We start from the raw sequence: 13327 nt of genomic DNA on the forward strand, positions 1-13327 counted from the left end.
AAAGAAAGAAAGAAAGAAAGAAAGAAAGAAAGAAAGAAAGGGAAAGAAGAAAGAAAGAAAGACCCTCTCAAGCCATTCAATAGAATTAGAGTGTGAACAAAGAGACAGACTCAGCTGGTTTACACAGCAAGGAGGCAAAGTGTGTTCACAGCTAAACCAAGGGACCATGGGATCCTGAAGACAAAGTCAACAACAGCACTCCACCAGAGCTCCAGCCACAGAGCACAGCTGGGCTTTGTGGTTGTCAAGCCCAGCCCACTTTTGGACAGCTGGGCTTCTGACCAAGATGTTCTGCAGAGAGCCCGCCTCAGATCAAACAGGATCATTTCAAAGATACGCACTTCGGAGACTTTATCTTGAGAGCACGCTCTTGCTTTTATGGTTTGTACCCGCTGAAGACAGAAAATATTTCTGAAAAAAAAAAAAAAACACTTCTATTCATCAAGTTCAGATTTTTCATTCTTGTCAGCATTTCCTGAACAATAGACCACAGCAAATAATTTCTGCCGTATTATTCAGAGAGAGAGAGAGAAAGAGAGAGAGAGAGAGAGAGAGAGAGAGGACCAAGATTCAGAGGGATTCAGTTAATTCCTTAAGATGACTTGAGGTCCCCTCAGCAAACAAGGGTCTATCCTTCTGGTGCCACATCCGACACGGCTTGCATGGGGCAAAACCTAGGACAAACAACTAAGATAATTCACTGGAAACCAGCGCACAGTAAATCGCTAGAACCCAGTGCACATGTGACTGCACAGCCTAGGACCAGCACATATGTAGTGCTGTTCATGTATAGTAGACCAGAAATGGGCACATGAAAGGAAAGCATGTATGTAAAAGAACATGGGTACATGCTAGGAAGGCACATAGGTAAAGGACCGGAAATGGGTAGATGACTGGAAGGGCACATGTGTAAAAGGGACAGAAAGCACCACACAGTACGAGCAGCATGCACAGAACAGGCTTGAAGCTGGTTCTCGGTAGAAATAGTACATGTATAATCGATGAAAATGTGGTACACCGCAGAAACAGCACGTTCATAGTAGAATACAAGCTGGCGCACACTAAAGCGGTGTAGGGATCATCAAGTAAAAAGAGCACACACGTAGACTAGCTGTCCCCAGGTTTCTGGGCAGCTCCCATTTGCCTGCTGCAAGGGCACCATTATCTTGGATGCAGGTATTCTCATTTGAAGATAAAATGGCGAGACCAGCGACCTAGCTGGCAAGTGCCTTTACCTGATCCCATCCCCAGTTTTCTAACTAGTTACAAATCTCGTCTTTTCCCTCACCCCAGTTTGCATTTGGTTCAGTTCTTCCCAATCTAGTCACTCCACTTGTGAGACTTCAGTGAACTAAGAAAAGGGGTAACCCCTGCACTTTTGGAAGCAATCATCACTAGCAAGGCAGGAGGTGCTCCAAAAACAGTCTAAGGACTAAGCCATATATAAGCCACAGTCTTATAAACAGACGCATTCTGTGTTTGATAACCATAGTGTCATCCAGAATTCAAATCAGCAATCTAAATAACCCCTTTCTCTGCATCTCAGATTAATGAGTTTGATTTTTCTATTATGAGTTGCGCTCCTCGGACCCATTTTTCCTTCCCAAATTCCCTTCAGCTGTGGGGGTTATTTTTAAGGTTTATTGTGAAAAGAGGAATGCACAGTTGTCGTGTTTTACCTGGGGTGACAAAAAGGCCCTTGACCTTTTTTTTTTTAAATATTTATTTATTATGTATACAATATTCTGTGTGTATGCATGAAGGCCAGAAGAGGGCGCCAGACCTCTTTACAGATGGTTGTGAGCCACCATGTGGTTGCTGGGAACTGAACTCTGGACCTTTGGAAGAGCAGGCAATGCTCTTAACCATTGAGCCATCTCTCCAGCCCCAGCCCTTGACCTTTTTGTGTGTGACTCGTGTGATAACCGTGACCTGTAGGAGGACCCTGAAATTTTACTCCTACCTACCGACAAACCAAGAGAGACATGAAATGAATAACATGTAAAATTAAATACGGAAAATTTGAAAATATCCATATAGTTGACTCCTATCAAAAACCTTCCAGCCAAGTTGTTCACATGGCAACAGACATGTGTTGCCAAGAGACAGGGGATTCTACTCACTGGCCTTCCACACCCAGGTTCAGCACCACTGTCCACAGTGACTGAACCCACGATCTGGGTCTCCTCGCCACTTACGGTGGCCAGATTTTCTCTAATTTGATACATCCCTCTTTTTTCCCCCTTAAAATATGCTTTAAAAATTTTTTTCTGTTTAAAATAGATATTGGTGGTTTTGCTTTTTTCAACTGGAAACAAGCTGTCCCGCCCACCATGTATATATAAGGTGATAATGATCGGTAGACCAACCAGTACTAATCATCCAAAAAGCAATTATTAACTTGTTGTAGAGACACAAAGAGCTTCACCATTTCTCCCCCTAGGCGCTGGGCAAGGGGAATCTGGGCACATTTAGGACCTCCTAGACTCTCATACTTCCACAGCAGCTATTGCAATAACGGAAAGGCTTTCTGGCTTTGTTTTCAGCGCTCCATATGTCCTTAGAGGACAGCATCAAGTGGCTCGGGGAAGTGATGGCGGAAATTGGACCAAACCGTTCACTGAAGAACGAGGGGTTGCACGTCTTTGATGTCAAAGAAGCCAATGCCATCATCGATTACTTGAAAATCAGGTAGGACTTGTATTCGTCCCATTTGTCTTTTCCTTCGTGTCCTATAGGAAACACCTATAAAAGATAACCTAGACTTTAGTCAGTTCAGATGGGTGTAGAATCTGTGCAACATCTACTCAATCAACAGATAGCAGCTGGGCTGCGGAGACGGTCTGAGAGAAAAGGTGCTTGCCACCAAGCTCTGATGAGCCGCGTTCCATACCTGGGAACCACAGAGTAGAAGGAAAGAGTCGACTAACTCCCCCAAGCGGCTGATGGTCACATGGCAGTGGCACAGGTGCACCCCCACAGCCTCATGAACACAAATGAATTTTCTTAAGGGAGAGAATTCTGCATTCGTCAAGAGGATTCCTGAGTGACACTTTGACTTCCTCTGGCCTGGGGACTTCCCTGAGTCTGGAACTAACAGCATTTTATGAACAGAATTAAACCCAGGTGTAATGGATTCAAAAAGCTACATTTACATTTTAAAGAGTACCATTCATTTCCACTTAAGAGTTGATTCCGCGTGATTTGTGTTTGCACTGAAAGAGCTACAAGTCCTCACAGCAGAGGTCTTTACTCCTAGGGGCAGGGGAAGCTAAAGCACTAAGGCGTGAGTTCAAAGTCATCCTAAGCAAATTACTGAGACCTTGCCTCAAGAGTATTCACAAAAAGGACTCAGAATGTAGCTTCTTGGTAAGGTGTTTGTCCCTACGAACCATGAGGTTGTGTGCTCAATCCCTGCCACATGAAAAAAAAAAAAAAGAGAGAGAGAATCACATACTTCATCAAATCTATTAAATACTCTAAGCTCTAAGATATTTTGAACTAGTAACTAGTTTAACTCGTTATTAAATCTTACTTTCTACTTACAAAATGATTGTGGACGGAGTGGAAGTATTTTTATACCGTGATTCTTCATCATTGTAGCAAGAAACCTGTCTCATTTTTTTTTTGCCTATGTATATATAGTGTGTATGTGTGCTTGCTAATACAGGGACACACATATGTATGAGAGTACACATGTGTGCAAATGTGTCTGGAGGCTCAAAATTGGCCTCAGGTATCTTCCTCAGTTGCTCCCCGCTTCCTTTATTGAGACAGAATCTCTCACTTGAGCCCAGAGCCCCTCCGATTCAGTGAATTCAGCTAGCCAAGTTGTCCCGAGGAAACTGTCTCCACCTTCTGAGCAATGGGATCAGTGGTGGTCTACCACGCCCATTCGACATTTATACGGGTGCCGGGGACCTGAACTTTGGTCCTCAGGTATGCACACCGAGTGCTGAGCCATCTCCCAGCCTAAAATCTGCCTTAGGGTGTCTCCCACAAAGTATGTGTGAGAAGCATGCCTCTCTCCAAAGAGACAATTTTCAGACTCCACAAATCCCGGGACACCAGTGGTGAAAGTCCGCCTCTACCTAACTACACCTTCCTGCACAGTCTTTTCGCTCTCCCTTTTCAACTGTGTCTCCATGACTTCCCAGCATTACAAGTTAGCATCCTGCAAAACAGAGGGCTACCCAATGTCCTACACAGGTCAAGACCTACTTGGCAAAGGTCCTGGGGTTGTCTGGGAACATTATAAACAATAATGTGTTTAATATGATAAAGCTTATATACTGATTTCTGGTGTGGCTTAAGAATGGCATGGGATACGGTACTTTTTATAAGGTAACATCTAATACAATGGGATTCTTTTAGTACAAACCATGCTTCCTAGTGTGCGAGTCTCACTGAAAGCCTGACAAGTTTCCATAGCTTTTAGAGCAAGACATGTTCCTCCAGCAGGAGGAAGAGGAGGAAATGGACAGAAATCTAACCTTCATCACCCCCGCATCACTCCCCCCCACCCCCCACACTCACTGCCAAAGCCTGGGGACATGAGTTCAGATTCTTAGAACCCACGAAAAGCCAGGTGTGCCTGTAAGCCCAGGACTGACTCATAGGGAATTAGGAGGTGCTGGGAGAAGCTCCTGGCCCAGGCAGCAGTGAACAGGAAAGACCACATTCCAGGAAAAGGTGAAAAAAGCAAAAGCAAAGATCAACATAGAGGTTGTCCGGCCACCTCTACCACCCACCGTGCAACGCATACACCTGAACACATACACATACACACACACATACTCACACATGCACACACATAAACAAGCACATGAAAATCTGTGCCTTGAGGTCCTTCTGCACCTTAGGGCCTGAGATTCCCTGGACAGGGGAGGTCAACCACACACATTTGCTCTAACTTCCTTCTTCATCCACACGTCTACATGCTGGTCTGCTCAGGCAGGACACAGTTTTGCAGCTGAGCCTTAAGCCCAGGTTTATAATGCAAATGGGAGTCCCATAGCTAACCAGAGCATCAAAGCTTCCACACATGCCACGATGTCCCTTTCCTGACAGCGAGGGACAAGCTCCCTTCCCTGTCTCATCTCTCCAGGCCATGTTCATCAGTGTACATCTTAACAGCTCCACATGCCCGATCTTAGATCGCCTAATAAAAAGAATATTTAAAGAGATTAGTTAAATACAGAAAATCCAGATGTAATGCTGTTAAATCTCCACGTTGTGATTGTGGAGTAGCTACGCATTTAAATATAGTTATTAGACAAAGGATGAAGTCTCAGTGATTAGGAAATCTGGAACTGATAATGAAGCTGTAGGATCCTTTCTACAACTGTGCAGAATCCCACGTGAGTTCACACATAGAAACTCAGTAGCAGTGAAATTACCCAACATATTCACTTCAACGATTATTAAGTTTTAGAAAGATGAAGACGGCTAAACTATATGTGCTTCAGTTTAGCCTGGATAGTCTGTTGATCCAACCACTGAAAACCACACTTAACTTTAAGAGACCAAGTTTTCAACCATGGCCCATAGCATGTGCATTCCATGACTATTACTGGAGAGGCGTGAACCAATGGCTGCTCACCCTCCAGAGAACAGACAGACAGACAGACCAAAGAAATAATTCTGCCCACATCTAGTTTAGTGAAATAATGAATTTATTAGAATTACTTCCAGGAGCATGGGTAAGCTGAACCATCCCTGCCGCCACGACCAGCAAGGGTGAAAACTCATGAAAGCCACATCCTTCAAGGCCCCCTCCCACCCTGCAGAATGTGACAGGTAGATTTACCAGTGATTTGCCCCTCCTGTGACTGCTTCTTATTGCTTATACAAGTTTGGAGAGGGACCTCTGAATCTTGTCATCTTCTGGGCTTCTTGAGCCCCTGGTTTCAGGGTCTCTTCAGCCATGTATTGTCATCCTAAGTCTTGTAAAACTCTCCTTTGAGGAAGGAATGTGGCCGTTAGGAGGAAATAGTCATGCAATAATACAAAACTTAACTTGTCAATAACATTACATTTCTTCAGATACCTTCACTTTAGTCTAAGTGCTATATTTATTATACCTGTGGTCAGGAAGCACTGCTACCAAAGGTTCTTCTCAACGTGAGTAGGGGTTCTAGCCCGCTGTAAGAAAATCAGCCTTATCCCCACTTTGTGCCAAACAATGTGTGACACCAGGCCAGACAGCTCGGACTGTTTTTATTCCATCTTGCTTCAAGGTCTAACCTAAGAGGTGGATAACATCATCTAAACGCTTGAGTCAGACAGAAGTCCAATGAAGGCTATAGCAACTGCATTCCCGTGGTTGAACCATCAGCTGATTCTCAGATGAGACACCTATTATCTCCCTGAAGAAGCTGGAGGGTGCAGAGAGACAGAGAGGGAACTTGGCCTGTCCCTCAGGAAGTGTCCCCCTTAGGCACCTTCCCCTGGGTACACATCCTGGTACTGGTCCCAGTCCTGCCTCCCTACTACATCTTTGACCATCATATCCAAGTCAAGGATGCTGTTTGCATTGCAAAAGCTCCCTCTTGGCAGCCAGAGGACAGCCCCATTACTCTACATATCGAGGGCGCAGGGGCTGGAAGACGATGATGTTCCAGAGTGGAAACGTGTTACCCTATATTCTGTGTCTAGCACAAGATGGACAAAGTGGTGCTTTTTTCTAGTTCATTTACAGGTTAGCAAGCTGGATCCCAGGATAGCAGGCTGGTTCCCAAATATGGCCTTCCTTTGATTTGTATAACCCCCAATCAGCTATTGTCGGTGTGATAGTTTTGACCCCACAGTTTTCTCTAGGTCACCAATAGAAAAGAGAGGCACACTGGATTTATTTTTCTTCGGTTATTTATCAGACGTCGCTAATCTTCCTGTGTTTTTCCAGCCAGCAGATCAAAGCAATGTCAAAAGCTAAGTTAGCCTTGTGAATGTTGATGAGAAAATCAGGTATTCAGTGGCTGCAGAGAAGAAAGGAAACTTGACTGGGCCCACACAGCCACTACTCTTTAATGGATTGAGCTCCCAGGGAGGCTCCACCGCTAATGTAACTCAGAGGGGCCCAGCTGCCTGAGGATTTCTCCATTGATTTCAAATGAATTGAAACTTTGATCCATTACCACATCCAGGAGAAGCCATTATTACAGATACTCTGTAGCTACATTCTTGCAAATGTTAATTTCTCAGTTATATTAAAATCAATTTTCTTAAATAGCAGAAGGCACCAGAGTGAAAGAGAACCACTAAGACAATTTTTTTTTGTTCTTGGGCGTTTTGCTGTATTATGAGTCTATTAATTTTCCCAACCAGCAGGATGAGAATTAGAAAAATTCAAATATTATCACAAACAGGATATTAGAAATCAGCCCTTCGGTAACATTTTTAACTCTCAATGATACATCGCCAAGGCTGTGAACTTATTAGAAATATTGCTTTGCAAGCGCATGACTTTGTGCTCTTGTAGCCCATAATCCCTGGCCACCTTGTCAGGTGAGAAGAGAAGAGACATCCCTTCACACGTATGCCAGCCAGCCTTTGATGTGTGACGACACAGCCTGCAGGGAAGTCAGACGTCTCCAAAACAAATCTTATACCTTACCAAGTCATTTTTTTCTGGTGTTCCTGGAGACTGATTTACTCTTGAAACATCTGGGCAATGTGTGGCGTAATGGATATAGAAACCCAGCCCAGTTCATACCTGAACTGAGTCGGGTCTCAGGCAAAACACAGCTGATGCTGAGACTGGGTAGCTGCCTGAAGTGGAAGCTTGTTTTGGAATGAAAGAGATGGATCTCTGTCCCTCTGTTTACTGTCTCTGGCTTGGCCAGTTCCCCTTTCCCTTGAGGCTATTTTCTTCAGATATTTTCTCTCCTCTCACGCTAGTTGCATGTCTGTTTTGTGTTTCAGCTTATTCCAGCACTACAGGCTCTATGAGTTTATGTTCTACTCGACCAGAGAAGAAATTGTCATAGGAACCACGGTAAGTAACATGGGGCAGAGTGGCCGAACAAACCACTTAGCCCCTCTGAATCCGGAATGGCTCAAAGCAACTTCCGGTCATGATTGCCGATGCGTTAATATAGCCTAGTAACAATGAAAAAAAGAATAATTATGCCAGGTGAGTTTCCGATTAAGAAAATAAGGTGTCTTTGGATGGCGGGAGCGCCGTGAATTACATATTCAGGCATCTGTGGATTGTTTGACGAAGCTCCCTTGAGTAGGGTTCTCAAGTCTCCGTGCAGAGAAAATCAGGAATCCCTCAGGTGGATTGGCCCAGCACAGTCTCTTCTGATTTTGCACCGTTTTCCCTCTGCTGCTTTTGAAAACCAGCATCAAACCTCACTTCTCCACATAAGCAAGATCCCACTCACGGCCTTGTGTCTCCAACAAAGGATTTGGGCTCATTCACTAAACATAGTCTCTCAGGGGTTTCCTCCTTCATTTCAACTGATCTCCTCTTGCTAAATTTTGGCTCTGGTTACACAAACATCCATCATCCTGTGGATTTCGCAGTGTTTCCTGTGGGCTCGTATAGCCAGGTGATCCAACAGGGATGTTCCCCCAGGAGAGGGTCATCTGCCTCTCTTCTCTTAACATATGACAGCCTGGAGCATCATGTAGGAAGGACACAGTCCTCCTGAAATCAATCCTAACCAGCCAATTAGGTGTCAGATGGAAGGTGGGAGGTTTTACAGTCCGTGATCTACGGAGAGATGAGGGAACCTCAGACAAGTCACCTGGGCGCAATTGCTGGGAATGAACCCAGAGTGGGAAACCAGCTCAATGAGATGAAGATGTGAAGGAAGCTTTTCCCATCGGTTCTCCATCTGCTTCAGCAGCTGCACTGCCTACTTCATAGAAGGACAAGGGACAGGCAGAGCCGTGGCCAGAAAAGTGGATAGGAGATCCCACCGCCAACCCACCTTTCCTCACCTTAGGCGCCAGATGGGATGACTCTAACCGGATCTTGTCCACTTAGGATAACTTGGGTGGTGACGATACTCCAACATTAGTAGAATCAGATGTTTAGACCCATGATGAGCGTGCCCAGAGTTTGTCCTCACTCTGTTCCTCTGCAGTCCAAGGACAAGGTTAGACAACATCCGTGAGCGTGGGAAAGTAGCGCAGGTGAAGTAGATACTGGCTTCTTTGTTGGCTAGTGTGTGTTTTCCATATGATCAGAGTGGCAAGGTGTACTTCAGAGAAGGATGTGGATCTTCCAGACACTCGTGGGCTTCTAAAGGACTGATAAAAGCAGGAATTGTGTTATAGCATCTGGTGACATCTTGGTAGTCGCTCATGACTTTTGGTGCAATTACCTAGTTTTTAATTAACGGAAAAGGCAGGATTCTGGCCTACTACTGTGTGGCTGTTTGTGCTGGTCTCAAAGCTCTGGACTCAGATGAGATAACCCCGACAATCACCATTTTGTTTCAGATGGAACAAGCTAGATCACACTGATAAACATGAGTTTCTTTCTTAACAGTAGATAGAGGACTAGAGCAAAACACGTATGCCTCTATTCATAGACATAGCCAGATCATAAATGAAAATAGAAAAAAAAAGACATATAATGCCCCAGTTTTCAGCCACTGATTAAGTAGCAGACCCAGGAAATGCTGGTCAGTGGCTGTCAAACAGAGAGAGAGAGAAGCCGAGGATAACTGGCTCCCTAATAGAATCGTCGGAGTCCATCTGAGTTGATCCTGCTGGATCTTTGCACTGCTCAGAATTCTGACTGTTCTCACACTAACTACTCATGTGCTGGCAATACAGAGGTTCACCTGAGTGTTGGGGGTGTCATGGGAATGCAGTGTGAGATTCTGTCAGATAGAAGATGAAGAATCCAGAAACATGAAAATAAAAATGCGAAAAGGAGGAAGGGTAGATAAAAACGACTCAACCCCAAGTGCACTCTGGACACCTTGTTGGGAGCACGTGGTCTGGTGTGGGTGTGGTTTACGTGTGTCCAACAAAGATTCATGCCGGCTGAAGCTAAGGGAATCTTAACAGGGCAGTGCCTAGGGAGAGGATCTGTCTTTGGAGGGACACCCTCAGAAGGGGTTGAGGAAAGTAATCTCTCACTGATATCTTGATCCCTCCCACGTGCCCCTATCATTGCGTCACAGGCTACCATGCTCCCGTGGGGACTTCTCCATAACCTCACCAAAGTCAGCAACTTGCAATTAAATTTATAGGAATAGAAAATGAATTAACTCCACTTCTTTGTAAAGTTAGCCTTGAGTAGTTCATTACGGTAATGGAAAAAAAAAAAAAAAAAAAAAAAACAGACCCATGTGTCCTAGTTCCAGTAACCAGGGAAATAAACCAGTACGAGCGGAGTTTAGTTGTGAGACCATCAGACGTGTGAGCACGAGCTAGCTGTGCATTTGGTAATGACTCTATGCTAATTTGTGTAACTCATAAAAATGTCATCAGTGTTTTAAGGGTTGCGAATTCGGTTAAGTGGGGGAATTTGAGAGGGGGCAGAATTATTCTGCATTGCTCAAGTGGGCTCAAAAATGATCATTAATTACCTCAGAAGAGAACCGGGAGAGGAGATGAGTGGGGGGGACTTAGATCATGTACATGTGGTTTCGGAAGAAGAGGTCCGAGCTCAGTCAAACGCCCTGGCATCTCTCACGGGAAGGCCTGTGACTGTGCTGATTTCTTAACATTAGATTGAGTATTATTGCTCGTTATCCTTATTAAGAAATTTAGAGAGAAACTTAATGTATGTGTAGATTTCTAGCAGACGGTATACGTTGAGTATTTAGGAAAACAGCATTTAATATCAACTGCAATAACTGTCTATAGGTTAGATTTCCACCTTATACAAAATTCTACAGTGAGGTCTGCTCACGCAAGTTCCTTCGCCAGTGGCAGACACATGCACCAACAGCAGCCTAACCTTTCCCCTGAAAACAACTAGAAAAACAGGACAAGATACAATTTTAACTTAAGTATTTGAGATCTCCCCTACCATACTCAAAATCATTATGAATCATTATGGGACTGGAGAGATGGCTCAGCAGTTGAGAGTGTATTACTTCTGCAGAGGACCCCAGCACCCAATCCGGCTGTTCACAAGTCTCTGTAACTTCAGTTCTAGAGGATGTCTGGCGCCCTCTTCTGGCCATCACAGGCACCTTGACTCACCTCACAAGCACATGCTCACACACATACACATAATAAATGTATCTATGCATCTCAGAGGTAAGTCTGGCATTTGGTGATGCTTTCTGCCATAGCATCTGTCTATTTTTAAAGGATGCTAAAGAGACTTAGAAAATAAGAGAAGGGTCTTTGGTGGACACTTAGAACAAAAAAAAAAAAAAAAAAAAAAGGGAGATAACCCCAAGAGCTGTGTGCCCATACCCCAAAGGATTGCCTTTGAGGAAATTTCCCTCAAAATTCCCTACATGAACTGATTTCCACTATAAAATTCTCTGGAGTATTAAAACCAATTCTGTACTGCCCTCCAGAAGATGGCAACGATTTCCCATAACCAGTACCTACCACATATTGAGGTCACAGCACAGAAAATATGAATAGGCTGCAGGAGGTCTTTATGGATGAAGTGGTCACATTTAAATAATTATACTAAAGAAAAACATGTTCTTAAAAACTGCAGGATATTGGATTTTGGCAGAGAACGTATCTTAGAGAAAGGGTCACTTCTTGGCTTAGATCTCCTGGATGGTTAGACTGGGTGACCAGCAAACCTCTGGGATCTGCACGTCTACCTCAAGCACTGGAAGTGGGTGTCACCACACCCAGCTTTTTATGTGCTTCTGAGAAGCAAACTCAGGACCTCCATCTTGGGCAGCAAGCTGTTATCCACTGACCTATCTATCTCCTTAGCCCCTAAAAGGTTCAGTCTTGAAGAAAATGTTTTTCCTCTGGTTCTCCGTGGCATTCTATTGGCAGCTCTTTGCTTAGCACAGTGTAAAGTTACTTGATTGTCTGCTGGCTCTCACAGTTCCTGTTGGGAAGCCAAGTGTCCATCAACTTCCTCTTGCATCTCCGAAAGGAAGGTCTTTTCCCCCATTATTGGTTACACCACCCTCTCCATACATATGTATGGATTTATTTGGATTCGGGAATTTTCTTTTTGCTAGTTTTAAAATTATGTGTCCAGGCAATACAGCGGTTATGAAAGAAGGGAGAGAACACTGAAACCAACCCACAGTGCTCAGCTTAAACTACAGCTATTAAAATGGGAGAAATAGGTGGGAGGAAACATTTTGTCTTTAATTTTTGTCTTTCATGTGGAACGAAACACCTGAGTTTCTAAATTTTTTTTTTTTTTTGAGACAAGATATCACTCCGTAGCCCAGACTAGCCTAGAACTTGAGATCCTCCTTCCTCAGACTTCAAACTCCTGTGGTTACAGACTGGTGTTTAATTTTTTTAAGAAGGTTTTTTTTGGGGGGGAGGGTGGAAATTGGTTTGTTGAAATTGAATCTCTTTCACTTTGTAGTCCTGGCAGGTTTTAAATACATTCCCGGTTTTTCTGCCTCGCCCTCCCAAATGTGATTAGACTTTGAGTCACCACGTCAGGCTGCCTGACTGTTTGATGAACTAAATCATATTTTTTAAGTCACTTGGAGAAAAAGAAAACACTTGGAAATTAACAATGGTGATCAAAATACTTCACAAATAGTTCATATAATAAAACATGTAAAAGAAAGTCAGACAAAAGAAATATGGGGGGAAATGCAGAGCTTGTAGCAGCTAAATTTGGTCAAATTTGGGGCTGCAGGGATGGCTCAGTGGTTATGAGTACATATTTGTCTCGTAGGATACCAAAGTTTGGGTTCCAGCACCCACTTCAGTGACTCACAGCCATTTCTAACTCTGACTCGAATTTAGGATGCCCCATTCTGGACTCCTGGGGCACTATACCCATATGTACATACAGACACACATATAAAAATAATTTTTAAAATGCCACAAAAGGGGCTGGAGAGATGGCTCCGATGTTCTAAAGGCTTACTGCTCTTGCAGAGTACCTGGGTTCGATTCCCAGTGCCCACATGGAGGTTTACAACCATTATTACAACTCCAGAGTCTCCAACAACCTTCCCTGGTCTCTGCCAGCACAGGCATGTACTTGGAGCAGAGACACAGGCAGACCCAAAACATAAAATTAAAATTTATTTTTAGCTGGGTGTTGGCAGTGTATGTCTTTAATCCCATCACTCAGGAGGCAGAGGCAGGTGGATCTCCATGAGTTCAAGGCCAGCCTGGTTTATGGAGTGAGTTCCAGGACAGCTAGGGCTGTTACATAGAGAAACCCTATCTCAAT

The 13327-nt window shown here is 44.0% G+C and overlaps 2 protein-coding genes across 3 annotated transcripts in view; both read left to right on the forward strand.

Moving 5' to 3' along the window:
* Positions 1-13327, forward strand: part of Cdk1 (cyclin dependent kinase 1) — a 1182536-nt gene that overhangs the window by 694318 nt on the left and 474891 nt on the right. The gene's annotated exons all lie outside the window — the stretch shown is intronic.
* The window catches only part of Cabcoco1 (ciliary associated calcium binding coiled-coil 1), a 99164-nt gene that overhangs the window by 18100 nt on the left and 67737 nt on the right, over positions 1-13327 (forward strand). For both annotated transcript variants that reach the window (XM_050139512.1, XM_050139518.1), the window contains 2 exons: positions 2547-2691; positions 7924-7996. In XM_050139512.1, the coding sequence (XP_049995469.1) occupies positions 2547-2691; positions 7924-7996 (218 nt within the window). The remainder of the gene's footprint in view (positions 1-2546; positions 2692-7923; positions 7997-13327) is intronic.

The sequence above is a fragment of the Alexandromys fortis genome, unplaced genomic scaffold, assembly GCF_014885135.2.
Source record: "Alexandromys fortis isolate MF-2015 unplaced genomic scaffold, M_Fortis_MF-2015_v1.1 scaffold_9, whole genome shotgun sequence".
NCBI classification, from domain to species: domain Eukaryota; kingdom Metazoa; phylum Chordata; class Mammalia; order Rodentia; family Cricetidae; genus Alexandromys; species Alexandromys fortis.